General features: G+C 46.1%; 2 protein-coding genes across 5 annotated transcripts; one reads left to right on the top strand and one right to left on the bottom strand.

Annotated features, from left to right (window-relative positions):
* Positions 1–358: 358 nt before the first annotated feature.
* On the bottom strand, positions 359–2,904 carry LOC105184258 (G kinase-anchoring protein 1). 2 transcript variants are annotated; one of them, XM_011142951.3, is made up of 6 exons: positions 2,387–2,904; positions 2,162–2,227; positions 1,563–1,773; positions 1,189–1,446; positions 961–1,115; positions 359–875 (listed from the first exon to the last, which is right to left on the bottom strand). In XM_011142951.3, the coding sequence occupies exons 1-6, from the start codon at positions 2,600–2,602 to the stop codon at positions 843–845; spliced, it is 939 nt and encodes a 312-aa protein (XP_011141253.2). In that variant the 5' UTR covers positions 2,603–2,904; the 3' UTR covers positions 359–842. The 2 variants fall into 2 exon arrangements, with proteins under 2 accessions (XP_011141253.2, XP_011141252.2); XM_011142950.3 differs by having other exon boundaries at positions 360–875; positions 1,563–1,827.
* A 1,047-nt stretch (positions 2,905–3,951) lies between these two features.
* On the top strand, positions 3,952–17,571 carry LOC105184259 (mucin-17). Of its 3 annotated transcripts, none has more exons than XM_025301514.1 (5): positions 3,953–5,011; positions 5,428–5,678; positions 5,767–5,843; positions 5,939–13,719; positions 13,855–17,571. In XM_025301514.1, the coding sequence occupies exons 2-5, from the start codon at positions 5,503–5,505 to the stop codon at positions 15,514–15,516; spliced, it is 9,696 nt and encodes a 3,231-aa protein (XP_025157299.1). In that variant the 5' UTR covers positions 3,953–5,011; positions 5,428–5,502; the 3' UTR covers positions 15,517–17,571. The 3 variants fall into 3 exon arrangements, with proteins under 3 accessions (XP_019697477.1, XP_025157299.1, XP_025157300.1); XM_025301515.1 differs by having other exon boundaries at positions 3,954–5,011; positions 5,534–5,678; XM_019841918.2 differs by having other exon boundaries at positions 3,952–5,678; positions 13,858–17,571.
* The last annotated feature ends 567 nt before the right edge of the window (positions 17,572–18,138 follow it).

The raw sequence follows: 18,138 nt of genomic DNA, 5'->3' as shown, positions 1-18,138 counted from the left end.
TTCGTCTGAATTGAACTGTATCGAAATGAAAATATATCTCGATGATATTTAAACAGAAAAAAATACACACACACATACCGTGTGTGTGTATACGGATTAGAAAATTAATCATCGCGGTTGGACATGTAATCAGACGGACACGATCGGATAAAGAGATGCGGCAGTGATGAATTCTGCAGAATTAACTAATTAATTTTTTTTCATTAATTGGATTACGTGAGACCTGTTGATTAAATCACATAATTACGTATTAATGTCATGAACAGTAAACATGAAAGGAGCAAATAAGCGATCAATAATCAACGGAATTGTGCAGAATATGTTTATTACAAAATATTTTAAATTATATATATATATATATAATTCTTTAAGTATACATATTTTTTGTTTACGAATGTATGTTGGTACGTAATTCGGAAGATGGTACGATGCATATTGTGAAATCCGCCCTTTTTGGAAGAACTTTTCGTAAATATCATTTCGGAAGTTTTTGTTTCACAACGTAGTTAATATTCCGCTAAGTTCCCAACAAAATCATCCAACTTATTAAAAAAAAGGTAAACCAAGAAAGATAAAATACATTGTGTTCGTTTTCAAAACTGCATTTGTAAAATTAAAAAAAAAATGGAAAATTATATACATGCTAATGCACATAATTGATAAAAACTGGTACCACGACCAGTATTTCTTAAACCTACACTTAACAAGCAAGTACAAAATATGTTATAAGAGATCGAAATTTCGTTTCACAATCGAGATATTCGTTCTTCTCAGACTGCTGTTTCTTCAGTGTTATTAAGATTAATAGATCACAATAGTACAGTCCTTCGCGAATAAGCGAATTAGGCATTTTCACTGGCCGGCCTTTTTTTATTCTGAAAGACGCAATATACGATTAATGTAAAATCATTCAATATATTTAAGAGAAATTATTCCAACAAAACTCGGAATTACTCTTACAGTTTGTTTAGATGTCTTCACGTCTGCACTACAGGTACGTGTTTTAGATCTTTCTTGTTCTAACTGAGCATGCAACGAAGCTACTTCGGATGTTAGTTCATCACGGATTTCTTGCAATTTTGCAACCTCAGCCAATACCGATGCTTTATCCTTCACTAAAATGTGATTGTAAATAGTAAATTTATACATATATTTGCGTTATGAGCGTTTGTCCCTCGTGATACTTACTTTCGCCATGTGATAAAATCTGATAAAGCTTTTTATTCCTCTCTTTGACTTGTGTTAACTCTTCCTTTAGCGTATGCACCTCTGTTCTCAATTGGCTGATTATCTCGTCTCGTTTCTCAATCTCTACTCTTAATTGCACGGACGTTATGTCGTCATCAATTTTATTTAATCTTGCTTTCAACATATCCTTCTCTTTGCCCTTTGTTATCTCTTCTTTTGTTTCCTTCTCCACCCTGTCAAAGAACTCTGCATCTACTTCTGCAAAAGTCAAAATACTTATCAATAGAATAATAGACCTTTTTTTACTATGAACATATACTCAGGAAAAAGCTTATTAAATGCTTCCATATGTTTCAAATTTATTTAAACTATACCTTTTGATTTATTATCTACAGGATCAGTTGTTAATACTACTACTGGTGTTGTGTTTGTTCCTGTGCTATGAGGTGCTTTATGTTTTGACAGGATGCTATTAAATTCTTCTAGGGACATAGTTGCCTTCTTTGACTTTTTACCAGACTTCTTATTCTGTTCCTGTTCTTTCTCCGTCTTTGCCGCACTGACTAATTCCTCTTCGTAAGCCAACTTTGACAGCAAAATAGCTTGATGTAATTCTTGCTCAAATGTTTCCTCGATAGCCTTAGGGGAATCACGGACGCATTAGCGTTTTATGTGATAACACAAAAGACATAGACATTGGGTACTGAACATTCTATATATACTGAAACAAAACCTTAAATTTAACATCTATCTTCATAGATCTTTAAAATGTTACTTGACACACAGAATATGTTTATCATCTTATAATAAACTTTGTAGTACACCCACAAGTATTCGGAATAATGTTTCTTAAAAGGGCATAAAACATTTCATTAATTGAAACATTCGAAATATTCACAATTAAATTGACAAAAATAGTTTACAGGAAAACTTTACATAATCCCAAACAATATTCAATTTATCAGATTTTTACCATTGTATCCTTTTGTTTCCACTGTTCCCACTGCTGATCGTCACTATTTGTTTTCTTCTTCTTTCCCTGAAAGAACAGAAAAATAAAGATACACAATTACATCGTATCAACAATGTGGACAAGAAAAATTTGAAACGTCCTGGTTTCCCGCCGCAACATTCGTATCCGACTCGTGACGTTCCGCCGGCTGATCGAAAACAAAAAATACAGTAATGGACGCCGTACCTTGTTCTGTTTCTTCTTGTTTGCATGTTGCTGCTGCTGCTGCTGTTGCTGCTGCGGCTGTTGCTGCTGCTGCTGCTGCTGCTGCTGCTTCGACTTGTCATTTTTGCTCTTTGCGTTCGTCTTACTCGCGGTCGCGCTCTTCTGTGTCTTCTTCGGCTTGTAATCGTCGTCCTCGATACTAAGGACGGCGAATCGCGATGGCACAGCGGTCGCCATTTTTCCGTCTGACGGTACAGAGAGAGCACGTTGACACTAATATAACGACGACGACGACGACCGATACTTCCGGTCTGATTGCAAGTCACGAATGATCCGAAAAAAAAAAAATCAGCAGCGGCGTGTCGAATGTAGCCAATCGCGTCGAATTTCACGATAATGACGAGCTTGTCGATGTCGAAGTCGGCGTCGGAGTGCGTAACAGCGCATGCGACCGGAAAACAGAGCGCACGCCAAAAAAAAATTGAACGACGCCGTTCGACGACGACAACGGCGTACACACCGGAAGTAAGCAGCGCATGAGCTCAGCGCCGCGTCGCGGCGGCCAGTGTCTACTTCACGGCTCGCCTGGCGACACAGACGTGCCAACTGCAGCGCGATGATGCGATTTCGCGCCATTGCAACGAGAAAATTAACGACACGTCGTTATCACCGCGCGAGATAAAAGAAATATATGGAAGCCGGCTTCCGTAACGAAAAAAGCGTCACATGCAGAAACGCAATGGGAGATGAAGGAAATCGTGGACGAAAATCATAGGTCTTTCTATCGAGAGAAAAGGCGGTCAAGTTTTATGACGCCACCGATTATCGACACGAATATCGATACTCACGGAAAGTGGATGACCTCGTTGAATGTGTATTGTTGAGAGATCACAGGAAGATCCATTTGGTCATCCAAGGATCCATAATGTATAGAATCATAATTTACATCATAAATTTGCTGGTTTTAACGATCTCACAGGTGAGGTAGTTTTTGCGTAAAATTTAAAATGTCGCGGGCACGAAAATATGGCGCGAAGGTTAACAAACGCACTTACCTCTCTGTCCCTGATCTCACGAGAACCGACGTGCTTCTCGTCGACACTATCATTTCTTTCTCTGTTCCCCTACTTTCCAAAAATTCCATTCTACTTCAAGACCCGCGCGTGCCTCGATTTCGAACGAGCACGGGGATACAACGCACGCGCGACTTATTGCCTTGCGACCGAACCGTTGTCTGGTCTGACTTGTACTTTCTTAATTGCTAAAAAAAGCTACATTAAAAATTGAATATACGCGAATATTTAGATTTCGAGCGCAAGCACACAAGAGACGGCGAGGAGAGATTGTAAAAGTGCGCGGAAAGTGCAAGTGAAATGAACGGAGAGCCGCGGCGAGCCAATCGTTGCAGCGGACGTCGGCCAATGAAAATCTCTGTACGAATCGACGCGCTTACCTGGCGATTAATCCGCATATTTTCCATATTTCTCGCTCGTTCAAACGAGAGACTTCCCGGACGCTTCGAATTATTCCGGCGAGAGAGTCCGGTCGCATCGCGATGTAAAAAGTCGGATGAGTGAGGCGAGCGCGCGCGCGCGCGCCGCATACAGTCGCGTCCGTTGGCAGTCCTGCCGCCGGAATATGGCAACACGAAGTACCGAGACAGAGAGGTCTACACATCCATCCATCCATCCATACACTGTGCGGTGCCCCGTTGCACGTCGGGTAACCGAACATGTACGTATGTGCTATACGAGCGACGTAGCGTGTTTCTCAAAGTGTGTCGCGGTGTTTGGCCCAACTCGGCTCGGCTTGGCTCAGCGTGCCTCAACTTGTCTCGGCTCGATTCACGGGTTTGTGTTTCTGCTTGGCGATAGTACGCGCGCGAAATCGCGCAGTGGTCGAGGCGTTCTTGGCGGCCTCCTGGTGGTGCGCTCTAAGGCGGGCTAGAAACGAAGCGAGTAGCCGCGAAAGAGAGCGAGAGAGTGAGTGATAGTGTGAAAGTGAGAGAGACGGACAAAGCGAGTGATAAGGACAGGCGTAGCGAAGGGAGAGAGAGAGAGAGAGAAAGAGAGACATAAGAGGGAAGGAAAGAGAGGGATAGAGATAGGCAGAGAGAGAGAGAGAGAGAGGGACAGAGCGCGCGCGCGCGCGCGCGTTCATGCTCGCGCTCGCGCTTTCCATCTTTCACGTTCCTGGGACGCTCGCTGGTTCCTTACGCGCCATATATATATACGTGTGCACATGTATTCGTACGTATATACGCACACCGTATCGTCGCACGAGACTCCATCAGCCGGGTCCATCCGGAGCGGATCTGAGAAGGTGCACGTTGGAGGTGCATTGAAAGTTGCACGAAAACTGCGAAAACGGTTCTCTATGCGATCCTACGTGAGCTAAAATGCCCGACGTAACTGGTATCAACGACGTCAGCATCGAAGCAGTTAGATCTCGCAGCCAATTGTGTACCTGCTGTCTCGTGAATACATTTTGGAGCTACTCCCGCCGCCAATTACGTCGTTGAAATTACCACCGCTCTTTAAACTACTAATTTTCTCATGGTTGTTGTGACAGAGTATGCTCGGGATTCCGGAGGGAGACTCGCTTGAGAGCCAGTTGCGACGACGTGTTTCACAGACACTGAGAAAGGTTCTGATAAATGTGCAATAACACTCTTGATGGTGACATGTATCTAGGGATTGTGCGCTGACTGATGATTCATATGGATGTAGCTTATAGAGATACGCTTGTATAATATATTTGACAATTTTAGTAGCACAAGAGTAATAAGTTACCGAAGCAAAGGGAACCGTTAGTAATAATAGCAGGATTCATATATGCTATCGTGCCATCTAGTGTTGCGATTCTACATTTGTTTACATACACATATCTGTATGTAATTGTGAAGATAACCCTTCTACATACGAATTATGTGAAATATCTTAAATCTTTGCCAAGACCACATAGTGTAACTTCTAAAAATATTCTTTGTTATATAGCCGTATCTCCAATATTGTATCAGGAAATAATCTTTATTGATACTGCTGATATTTCTCTAAGAGTAGACTTAAGAGAAATCCCTTGATATCCACCAATGTTGATTTTATAAAAAAATTGGATCGAATCCGAACTTTGCCAAGATGTGTGAGCAAACAGAAATCAACTACTTAGATGGAGATGTAGTCTGGGTTAAACTGGGAGCGTGTTGGTGGCCTGGACAAGTTACTGGATTTCATAATTTGCCAGAAGACATACAGGCCGAATTGCAGAAAAAACCGTTGATTGCTGCTGTAAAGTTTTTTCAAGAAGATACCTAGTAAGTTAAGAAATGTCAACTCTATTACGTAAGATTTCTAAGTATTTATACTCAATTATTTATAATGATAATTTCAATAATCTTTCAGCGAATATGTGAAAAATTACCAGCAGATCTACAAATACAATTGCACACTCAAAGATGATTTTATCAGAAAAGGTTTAGGTAAGTAATTTTTTTAAATACTTAACCCCACAAAGAAAGATATTTCCTTAACGAGGCTTAAGGTGGATTAATTTTTGTTTTATGTTACCCAATAGATAAATATAGGAGTAAGAGTAAGGACGGCGCTAGTTACATGGACAAATTTCCGGGCGATGTAGAGATGGCGGAAAAATTAACGGGCGGAGACCCCGATATATTGAATCAGGAGAAATTCTGCCCAGAGGAGAAACCAGACATCTCCGGTTTGTTCGGCGAGAAGAAGATCCCGAAGAAGAAACGCGATCGCGACGACATGAATAGGCGAAGTGAAGGCTCGGATATTATGAAGAAGATCACACATCCGCGCTTCTTACGAGGAGAGAGCGATCACGAAGTTCGCATTCGCCAGCAACCCAGCAATTTACCGTCGACTCCGACTAGTACAGGTTCTCCGCAATATCCTTGTCACGTTTGTGGCTTTACTTCTTCGCGTGTTAACGTTATCATCTGTCACTTGAAGATTCACCGATCTGGCGGCTCACCATCACCGCGATCGAAGGTTAAAACGTATTCTCAATCGCACAGTAGAATATCCGACACGAGTACACCGAAACGCAAGTATGTCAGGAAGGACAAGAGTCAGTCGAGTAAGAAGAACGACAACGAAGTTGAACCACGCAAACGAAAGCACGTCAAGCAGAACGAAAAGGCCAGTAAGAAAAAGAAGACTGATCCGGAATTGCGCGAGAAGTTATTGGCCGATTGGGACGATGAATCAGACGAAGAATTAACTGTTAGTGTAAATAACTCTCTGAACAGCAGTTTAACCAGCAGCAGTTCGCCCACAAAGGATCAGTCGAGCATCCACATTAGTCCAGAATTTAACGAGGAGAGCGACACTACAACGGACAATAACGAAATTATAGCGGAGACTGAGAAATTACTTAAGGAAACTGAAGAATTATCGTCGATGCACATGACACGGGAGCCATTCGACAAACTGCACGCCTCAACGAGTCTGCGATTGAGTAGTTTCGACAAGAAATTCGATTCTGAGAAGGACCTCAAGATTGGTACGGCGTCCAACGAAGTGGTCAACAAGTCTCCAAAAAAGGATACTTTGACTTCCGACAGTGACAATAAAAATTTATCCGGTAAAGATGACAAAAAGTCAAGACTATCGTGCTTCGATTTTGACGAAGACGACTTGAACGAACCGTCTCTGCCCGTACGAAAAATTCCCCGAGTGTTTGGCGAAAAAAGTTTATCCTTGAAGAAGGAGATTATCAAGGAGTTCGAAATGAGTCAAGCTCTGAAAAATGAAGTAAAAAAGAAAGACGTTGAAAAGGTACCCAGTCTCCGTGGCAACATGGAATTAAATAATGACGAAATAATAGCAATAATACAAGGTAGCCAGCCTCTACCGGAGAAAAAAGAAACCAAAGCAATTGAAAAACCCGACGAAGATGTACAGGATAAAACGGAGGTCAAGCAAGCAGAAGATAAAATAGAGAAGAAGGTTCCACCGTTGGATGAGAACGATCAGCGAAAGCCCAATGTTAGCACTATCGAATTTCGAATCGAGGCGAAAGTTACAGAAATACATGACGTTGAAACAGAAAACGATCAGAACGATCATTCTCCGAGTACTAAGAAGAATATTGAAAAGCTAACTAAGTCTACCGTGTCTGAAGTATCAGATAAGGTCGACGAAGCTCCTGAGAAGAAAGACGATACATCTATGGATGCGACTACAGCTAACGACGACTTGTCCTTTCAGCCGGAAAAGACCGATTCGGAAAACGTGATCGCGGAACCTACTGAGGATGTATCCATAAAGGAGGCTGACGATACCCTATCGGAACGTTTTACCACGGAAACTGAGGATGAGACCGTGTCCGAATCCGCGGAGACTATACCTGAGCAGAGCGAAAATTCGGATATCGACATGGATCGAGATCAAAGTGCCGACGACAGCCTTTCGGGAAGCCGTATAGATCAGACGATAATCAAACGGGGAAGGGGACGACCTCGCAAGAACGCGAAGTCAACTAATAGAGGCGGCAGCGTAGACAAAAGTCCAAAGGTGAGGGACGGTAGAAGCAACAAGCGATTCCGCACCAGTGAGAAGATCGAGATCGAGCGAAAGACTTCTGACTCTGACACAGATCGCTCATACAGCGGCAGAAAGCGTAAGCCGAACAAGAAATACTTGGAGTCCAACATTTACGTTCAAGATCCCGACTATAAAGCAATCAAAACCGACGAGAGTCAGTCGGAAAGCGACGACAAGGTTTCCGAGAGAATCACGAGCAAATCCAGAAGAGGCAGGCGTTTCAGAGGCGTCGAGAGCAGGACTACCGAGCTCGTCACCCAAATGAATAAACAAGAAATAGAGATAGCTGATCAAACGCCAACCATAACCGAAAATAGCATTAATCTCTTGTCGATCGACACGAAACCTGAGACACTTGAGAGCAACGTTTCTAAGGAGAGCCCGCTCGCTGAAAAATCCGAGGAAAAATCTGAAGAGATAAAACGCGATGAACCTGAAGAGTCGCTTGAGAAACCTGCAGTCGATGAAATCTCCACTCTATCGAACGAAGCAGCCATTGTACAAGTTGACACGGACGTACCATTGGAAGATGTAGAAATGTCAATGATGATGAAAGCTACGAGCGAAACGCCTAAAGTAGAACTCGACGTAGATAAAACTGTCGACGAGCCATCGAATGTACCGAAGGAGGGAAATTTGGTTGAAGAGAAGAAAAGTACTGAGGAGAACGTTAAAGATGAAGATAAATCACCAGTCGTACAGACAGTCGAAAATAAGTTGGAAACGCAGCAGGATTCCCCGAAAACCAGCGTGGACATGTTGCCACCAAAAAAATCTCAGATCAAAAAGTTTGAGTTATCACAAATCGATTTTTTCGACACAGACATGGTACCGAGTAACAAAACTGTGCAGCCTGAACCGAAGACCGAGCCTGAACCGAAAATTGAACCTGAACCGAAAATCGAGCCTGAACCGAAAATCGAGCTTGAACAGAAAATCGAGTCTGAACCGATGATCGAGACTGAACCTATAATCGAGATCGAACCTGCATCTAAAAATGAACCTGAGTCCAAGATCGAGTCCGATTCAAAGATGGAACCGGAGCCTCAGAGTCAAGTTCGCGAGACTCAGCCTCAGCCTGAGTTGAAAAATGATATTGGAAAGATCAACAAAGAAGACGAGATGGAAATAAAATTAACGATGGGCAAGATAACCGACGAGATCGTGAAGTCTTTGGACATCGAGCATGAAGAGCAAGTCCTCGCGAAGACTTCCGAAGTCGAGTCGCCGGAGAAATCGAAGAAACCCAAGAAATCGAATGAGAAAGAGGAGAAAGCACAAGTGGAAGAAGCACCGCAAAAGACGGAGGATATTGTTGCGCCGGAGCTAAACACGCCGGAAAAGTTGCTCTCGGCAGAGAAGTCGAACAACACGGAGGACACACTGAAGAGCGCTATGAAAGCCACGATCGAGCCGCCACTGACACCCAAGAGGTCTTCCATACAAACGAGATATAAAGGAAAATTCACTCCGGAAACGGGCGTCAAGGGAAAGAAGGATAAGGATTTCGTGGACGAAGGCACGAAACCGGCAAATACATTTCAAGAAGCTTTCCTGAAGACTCTGCACATGGACAAGAAGAAGATCGAAGAACTTGAAGTGCCTAAGGCGAAGAAAGGGAAGAAGACCACCAAGAAGAAAGCCGAGGAAATCGATGTGAATGTCGCCATGACAATCATATCAAGCCCAAAAGCCAATGAGCCGAACAAAGACGCACGAGTCCTCGAGAATTTTCAAGCCGATGCGAACGTGATGTCCGACATATCGGTCGTGAGTAACTTCGAGAACGTCGAAATGGTCGTCGAGGAGAAGTTGGAAGTCGACAACAAGATCAGGGAGAACATATTCGGAGCTGGTGATCAGCTCGGAACCTCGACTAGCGAGTTCCTTATCGTGACCAAGCCACCTCTCCAATCGGCCGTTTCCGAAGGCCAGGCCCCGAAGAATATCCCGAACGTGAAGAAAGAAGAGATCCTGAAAGTGCCTGTGCCTACATCTTCGTTATCGCCGTCCGACATCAGTGTGCCGGTGAAGAAACGCGAGATGCCGCGTATAATAGAAAATGTAACCTTGACCGAACCCATGCAAATATTGAAGACGAAGCTGCTGGACAAACTACCGCAGAAAGGAATGAAGCACAAACTTGACTCGGACGTGTCAAAGAAGGGAGACTCGAAGAGCAGCCCTAAAGCCAAGATCATGAAGATAGAAACTCTCCCTTCGAACAGCAAGGCGAAGGGCAGTGTAAAGTCGAGCTCGAGTCCGCACATATCCCTGACGAAAAAGCTTCAGGTCTTGAAGACGGAGGAGACTGACGCGCTGTTGGAAGCTCAGAAAGAAAAGCAGAACGTGTCAGCGGCGCAGGACAAATACGTGCAACAGAGCTCGCAGAGTCTCGCCGACATAGAACTGGACATTAACTCGATGCCGTTCGTCCTCAGCGATGACGTCCTCACGCCAGAGAGCATCGAGCAAATGCCCGTTGTTATATCCTCTATTATCCCGGCGTCTAGCTCGATACCAGCTACCCTGTCTTTCACCCCGACCACGCAAATCGTGTCGCCCACCGCGCAGACTGCGCAATTCAAGATCGCGAACGAGACCGTGAGCGAGGCCGTGTCGTCCTCGACGAAGAAGAAGAGCGGCGTGCCGGCGATACTGAAGAACAAGAAAGCGAGGCCGACCATCACGAGCGTCAAGACCCTGGTGCCGCCGCTCACCGGTGGCGTGAAGGGCTTGAAGTTTCAGACCGCTCAGCCTGCGAGCAATACAACGCCACCGCTCTTGACGCAGAAGGGCGCCACCCCGGGGAAGTACGTGGTGGTGCAAACGGCGGGAGGACAACAACTGCGCTACAGTGTTCAGGGTAAGGCCGGCACTCCGCAGAAGATCGCTATTCCGACCGGCAAACAGACTGCCGGCAACGCTCAAGTGGTTCAACAAGGCAGCAAGGTTGTCATACTGACGTCCGCGCAGTCTTGCCAGGCCAAGATGGTGCCGTTGAACATCTCCAAGACCCTGAGCGGCAAAGTGCAGAGAATCGTGACGAGCAAAGGCCAAGTGTTGTGCCCGATCAGCCCGCAGGGTGGTATAATCACCTCCAAGACGATCCTCGCACCGAAGGCCGATGTAACTGGCTCGCCCACGACGTCCAAACTAGCCGGCGCTGGTCACAAGATCATCAACACACAGGGCATCATCACGTCCAAGGCCGTGCTCACTCCGATCACCGGCAAGACTACATTACTCGGCACATTGGCGCAGGGGATCCTCACGAAGAACATCTACACCCCGATCAGCGGTTCGCCCTTAAGCGGGAAGACCCTGATCGGCCCGAAAGTCGTTACCAAGGGCGCGACTCTCTTGTCTCCGCAGAACTTGAGCGGCACGAAAGCGATTCTGACTCCGGTGACTCAAACCATCGCCGGTAAGACTATCCTGAACACGCAAGCCATCATGAGCAGCAAAGGTACCGTCCTCACGCCGATAACCGGGCAGCAGGTGAAGGCTATCGCCGCCAAGAGTCCGACCAAGGCCAACAAGGCCCTGCAGTATCAGCAGGTGCAGCACAAGATGCAGTTGCAGCCGTTACTGCAGAAGTCGCCCAAGGTGCCGATATCGTCTGTGTCTTCGCAAGTGAGGGCGTCGGCGACGGTGAAATCGCCGGGCAGCAGCACCTTGGTGCTGCAGAACACGGTCGCTGCTGCCGCAGCCACGCAGAAGATGAGCCATGGCAAGAAGATAAAACAGACGATGGTGCAGCCGGCTGCTACCATCCAGAGCATCGCCTCGCCGAGTGGCGCGCAGCAGACGGTAGCTGTGATGACGCAGCAGGTGCAGCCGAAAACTGGGAAGACTGCCGCGAACATGCAGAAAGTCATCATCCCGCGAAACACCAGTCGCCAGTCGAAGGCGCAGCAGAAGATCGTGATGCAGAAGATGCAGGAGCCGGTCGTGTCCACGGTGCAGGGTCTCCACGGGAAGCAAGTGATCGCCGCGACTTCGGCACCGATGCCGATCACCGCCAAGACTGTCGTCCAGTCGAAGCAAGCGACTCCCACGAAAGCATCAAGCAAGTCCCATTCCTCGAGCAAGTCGCAGAAGAATCTACTGAACGTCGCCATGAACTCGATAGGTACCGCTACGACGAACACGAGTATCATCACGACCTTGACTCTACCGTCGCTCGAGTCGATCGACACGGAGAAGAAGGTGAAGACGGAGCCGCCGCAGCACGTCGACGCTGGTCAGAAGGAGCCAGGCAAGCTCGAGAAACTGCAAACCGAGAAAAACGTCGATGCGACCGACAAAACGGAGGAGCCGAAAGTCGCCGCGCAACCGCAGATCATGGCTTTGCCGACGGAAAGCAGCGACGGCACACAAACCTACGTCTTGGTGACGATCGACGAGCAAGGGCAGATACAGCCTTTGGATAACAATACTTTAATGTCGTTGGAAGGAACCACGCAGAACCAAGACGGCACGAGGACTCTGTACATAGACCCTAGCTCGTTGGGAGAGACTGGCACCTTGGACAACATCGTTCTCCAATTCGACAACGGTATCTTGCCGAACATTCAAACCAACGCGACGACGGAACCTAGTCAGACGATCATATCGGAGAGCTTCCCGGCGTCGGAGGTGATTCAGACGTCCAACCAAGACATCCTCGCAGCTGCACTCGCCAACACCGACTTCCAGCAGGAGATCAGTCTACCGGAGAACCAAACGGGCAGCGTCATGACCACCGGTCTCACTCAGGCGAGCCTCATCAATCAAACTATTCTGCAATCGACGATTATACCACCTACGCAGCCGATATCCTCGCCGTCGGTGCTCGAGACCTCGTTGACGTTGAACCAGCCGATCATGACTCCTCTCGAAGTACCGAGCAACTTGCCCATCCAGTCGGACTCGACCCCCACGTCGTCGACGGTGGTCTCCACGATACCGTCCTCCCTTGAGTTACCGATCACCATCACGAACCCCAACATCTCTTATATATCAGCGAATGAGGCGCAGATACAGATCCCCGGCAACTCGATGCCGGATATCGGAGAGATCATGGAGAGCCCGGTGGGTGGTAGTGCGGAGATAGACCGCACGGAGGATATCTCTGTGAGCACCCAGTATCTGGTGATCCCCAATCTGGAGGACAACATCGCGGTAGCGGCGGCCGCAGAGACGCGGAACACCGAAATCGCGTTACCGTCCGCCTCGTACTCGGTCACGATGCCGAACAGCATCGTCTTGGAGAGCTCACAGGTGCAGACAACCCCGTCGATGCCGATCATCGACGACACATATACAACCGACAACAGCCAGTTCGCCGGCACATCGATCGTCGCCGACCAGACATTCGTGGACGTGCCGGTCTCGGAGATGTTGGTCTCGAAAGCACCGGTCTCCGTGGAGAGCGCGCAGTCGCAGGACATCACGGTAACATCGGAGATGATCGTCTCTTCGCACCAGGTGCCGGCGTCTTCCCCGCAGAAGTCGATTGTATCGACCAACGAGTCCAAGAGCTTAGACACTGAGCAGACGATGACGGTGCAGGAAGTCTACTCGTCGCACGAAGTTCCCATCACGTCCGAGGAACTGATTCTGCAGCAGCCGGTCAAAGAGGTCGGCGCTTCTTCCTCGAGCGCGATGGAAGTGACACAGGAGGCGGAAGCGGCGGATAAAGAGAGCGACCCATCGATGACGACCGGTTGCTCGCCGATGATAGACGAGACCCTAGTGACATCCGAGTCTACTTCCAGGGTGGAACCTATGGAACAGGTAAGTCCTTGAGGTGGTCCACTCAAGTGAACGTCAATGAAGAAGAGCACTGCCAACTCGCACGAGATGGACCAGTCAAAGCACTGCTAACGTTTTAACCAGATTTGACGTAGATAAAGTTGATTTAACGATTAGCAGGTAGTGGCTACATCGAACGAGGTGGAGACGACTCCGCAAGTTCTACCAGCCGAGTCGCTGAATCCGTCCAACGACACAGCGATGGAGGTGGACGAAGAAGCGGTGCAGTCGGGGGGAGAGCTTTACGCCGGTAGTAGCACAACCACGCGTCCGGCGGACTGTCAGAGGGACGAACCATCGTCGCAGGAGGAGACGTCGTCCGCGCGTCGTCTACACGAGAACGTGAAGCTGCACTTCGAGGAGGAGACGGGTACGGAGGCTGTTAGTCAAGAAACGCCGACGCAGTCGCAGTACGAGCAGTTCAGCTCGGCGTCGGTAACCAGCGACTCCGCGGATCTACCTAGTCAGTCGGCCGCCAAGAGCTCTGAAAGCACGGCCGAGGCCACTCAATCGAGCATCATCACGTATGAGCCGATGGAAACAGATGAGGAGGAAGCCGTCGTGGCGGAGCCGCCGACTCAATCATTCGAACACTCGAAAGTCAACGAAGCGTCGCAGTCGTACGAGACGTCGGCGGAGGCGAATGTGAACGCACCGACGCAATCGTTCAACGAGATCATGCAGAGCCAGGAGGATCGTCCGAGCGCCGACGAGACGGTCGACGACCAGAGCTTTCCCACGCAGAGCTACGAAGTCGACAAGGGTGAGAACGCGCCGGAAAACTTGGAGACTGACGCAGAAATCAGTCAGGAGGGCAACGTGCCGTCGCAGTCGAACGACATCGGCGTCGACGGTATCGGCACGTCGTCCGTGTCGACGAACAATTCTGGACTGAACGAGGACGAGACCGCGAGCTCGTCCTATGTGCCGGAGACTCCTGAGAACCAGGAGAGAGACCAGGAGGATCAGGAGAGCGCGATTAGCACTTCGTCGTATGAGATACCACCGTGCGAAGAGCTCAACATCGCCTCGTCCAGCGTGATACCGGACACATCAGTCAGTGCAGAACACAGTAACATACATGACAACGGCGTGCCGGAGATACCCACCTCGTCGTACAATCTGAATCCAGATATCACGTCGACTCACGTGGATTCCGGACCGACGTCCAGTTATGAGGATCAGGTGATAGTCGAGCAGAACGTATCTACGTCATATGAGCCAATTTCGATGCCTGGTTTGGACGAGACCTGTTCACAGAACTTCGTCACCGAGAGCACCGATCACAGGAACGAGCCGTCCAGCTATTACGCCCATCACCAGGAAGTGACGGCGAGTTACTACGAGTCCGTCGACCAAGACGCGAACTCCCGGCTGGAGGGAAGCGACCCGCACGAGGAGGTGACGCCTGGCTACTACGAGGGCAATCCGCAGGAGGTGAGCCAGAGCTACTTCGCACCGGCCGAAGAGACGCCGAACTACACCAGTCACAGCATCTCGCCCAGTTATTACGATCCCAGACCCGAGAGTGAGGCGAGCCAAAGTTACTACTCCACGGACGAGCTGGACAAGACGGAGCAGTCATCCTCGCCGAATATCGAGGCGTCGCAGAGCTTCTATCAGGAGAGATCGGGCGAGCTGAGACTGAGACAGCAAGGCGAGGCCACTCCGACCTATTCGGAGGGCTACCCGGTGGATTACACGTTGGAGAATTCACCGATCGAGAGGCATGACCTCGTGGAGAGCTCAGTGCCGGCCACCAGGTCTATGGAAAGGTAATATATTGTGAGGGTCGATGGCGTCGAGGAGAGAAGAGTCCTATAAGACATGGCCGCCACCGCGGCTACCATCGACAGCATACAAACTCCTCCACGCTCTACCCTTTGCCCCCCCCCCCTCCCCCAAGTCTATTTTCAACTGTAAATATTACGTTAAGATATACACAGTTAAGCGCTTAGATTTTAAGACGAAATCTAGACCTCTTTCAGGCTCCGACGCACAAGACAAACGCACTCCTTAGCGCGCGCGTGTGTCTGTGTACGTTGAAATAAAGGGAAAAGGAAGTAAAGTAACGGGTGTAATTGTGCGGATGTTGTGTAATTTGCTATTAGAATCTACGTACGTAAGAGTTATATATTAGGATTACATACACAACACACACACATACATATACAAACACACACAATATACACACACACGCATATTGTGGTTTTATTTGCATTATTCGTTACGATTTTTATTTCATCGAAACGTTTGACATAACGAAGATACAGGAGGAGTGTCCATACAATCGCTAGAATAAAAGCAGCGAGCTATTTATACAAATGAATAATACATTACTATTCCTTTTTTTTTTCTTTTTTTGGAAATATAAAGATTTGTATCATGCGGCCAATTTTTGGTTTCCGCCAATATCGCTGTATGTCCACGAGATGAGGTAGCGTGGGTAAAATTACAGAGGACGATCGCTCTCCCCTGAGAAAATCCTTTTTCTTCTTGCAATAGAATGATAGTCGAAACAATGCTCGATGATAAAGGAAGATACAAAAGACAAAGAGAATCGTCCGATACATCGGACATCCCTGGATTTTACTGCTACTTCACGGTGTCAAATCATAGTGAGTTGTTTGTTTACGAGTTGTAAGAGATGAGAGTTCATGTGATTGTATAAAGCAAAGAGCACAATATTTCTGATAATATGCCAATAATAGTGTGCGCTCTACAAATCAATGGAAACCTGAGGAATGGAAAGTTTTTCTTTATCTCTCTCTTTCTCTATCTTTCTGTCTCCTCTCTTTCTCTCTCTCTCTCTCTCTCTCTCTCTCTCTCTCTCTCTCTCGGGCTATATTGTTTGAAGACTTAACTTTCGCATATAAGTTGCGTCGTGCCCTCGATTTGCTCAATGTGGAAGTGTTTCTTTTTTTTCAATGGTTGTGCGAATCGCGATGAGATAAGGTGCGTGCTGTGCGAGGCTTTGAGCGAAACGAGGATCGTGCTATATTTAGACTTACAGTTTAGTTCATAGACGAAATAATATACATGAAAAATAAAAAATTGCCTATTATTTCACTTATATATATATCGTGTATCTTGCATGTGAGAAGAGGGTGATTGTGCGAAAAGACGGTGTAAAAGAATGAGCAAAGGGTTCTGTTTGAAAATCTGTCGTGTCTGAGATAATATGCCTAAAATTAGTGCGGGATTTACTGTAATTTGTACAAGGGAACGGTTTCTTATGCCGAACACGTGGTGCACGCTTTTAACGAGAAGATCAAGTAGCATGATGCGCGAGGAATTTTAATTGCCTGGGACGAATTAAGAACCGATCCAAGATTTTTGTTGTGTGCAATCCTCTCAAGCAAGGCAGATTTACCAAAATGTCATAAGAAAAATTATATTATATTCTTTATAGTCTCATGTTATATATATATAGATATATAATCAAGAATAAATCTATGTTTTTATTTCTCGTGGCGTTTTAATTACGATCACGTATGTATATATACATATTGCGTTGATAAAGATCAGGGGAAAATGAAGATGTGAATATAATCACGTTGTCGCGCTAAATAACAAGAAATCGATATATTATCGTGGAGCATCGAGAAGAATCTGAAAACTTTTTCAACAACCGACTGAATTGTTAGGATTCTTTAATTATCCACAAATTTTAATATAATTTGTTAGAATGGTAGGTAAATGTATTTTCCATTGTAAAGAATTATATTAAAGTTCGTATACTTCTCTACGGATAACACGACGAAAACTATTATTACGTTTTCTATTAAAGAAAAAAAAAGGGAAATAAACTTTATGATATAGTCATAGGAAGCATATGTATTTGTTCTGTTTGACTTTATTGAATTTACCTGGCATAGAACGATACTAAAAAGAGTGAAGTATCACTCATCTGCGTTTCATGTATCAATGGTATCAATAACAATTTGATATTTTTAACACTAACAGTACTACCTATTTACATTTATTTCTATTGTGTGCACTACATACACGATTGTAATTAAGAATAAAATAAATATATAAATATTTATATAACAGATTACATGTACAATGAATACATATACACACACACACACACATATATATGTATGTGTATATATATATATATATATATATATATTTTGTGTGTGCAGTTCTTTTGCCAATAATATATCCCGTTATAACAGAAACTGTACTATTCTTTACATAACAATGAAATAAAAAGAAAAATAGTATTTTCACGATTAGGCATGCTTGTTGAATTTTGATAAAAATGAACTGTTTGTAAAACTTCTTGGTAAATAAATTATGTATGGTTGCAACACAGCTATTGCATGTACATATACATATATGTCAGTATAGTACTAGTCACGATTATTGATATATTCATATCAAATCAACATC

Source organism: Harpegnathos saltator, unplaced genomic scaffold (genome assembly GCF_003227715.2).
Source record: "Harpegnathos saltator strain DR-91 unplaced genomic scaffold, Hsal_v8.6 scaffold425, whole genome shotgun sequence".
Taxonomy (NCBI): Eukaryota; Metazoa; Arthropoda; class Insecta; order Hymenoptera; family Formicidae; genus Harpegnathos; species Harpegnathos saltator.
This window is presented reverse-complemented; position numbering and strand designations above follow the sequence as displayed.

What these genes read in the sequence shown, in the direction of transcription:
- LOC105184258 (XM_011142950.3), bottom strand. Translation starts at nt 2,602, where the DNA reads ATGGCGACCGCTGTGCCATCGCGATTCGCCGTCCTTAGTATCGAGGAC. An exon ending in ACAAGAAGAAACAGAACAAG is followed by an intron (nt 2,228 to 2,386) that starts GTACGGCGTCCA and finishes CTGTTCTTTCAG; the next exon opens with GGAAAGAAGAAGAAAACAAA. An exon ending in GATTTTATCACATGGCGAAA is followed by an intron (nt 1,116 to 1,188) that starts GTAAGTATCACG and finishes ATCACATTTTAG; the next exon opens with TGAAGGATAAAGCATCGGTA.
- LOC105184259 (XM_025301514.1), top strand. Translation starts at nt 5,503, where the DNA reads ATGTGTGAGCAAACAGAAATCAACTACTTAGATGGAGATGTAGTCTGG. An exon ending in TTTTTTCAAGAAGATACCTA is followed by an intron (nt 5,679 to 5,766) that starts GTAAGTTAAGAA and finishes ATAATCTTTCAG; the next exon opens with CGAATATGTGAAAAATTACC. An exon ending in TTTTATCAGAAAAGGTTTAG is followed by an intron (nt 5,844 to 5,938) that starts GTAAGTAATTTT and finishes GTTACCCAATAG; the next exon opens with ATAAATATAGGAGTAAGAGT.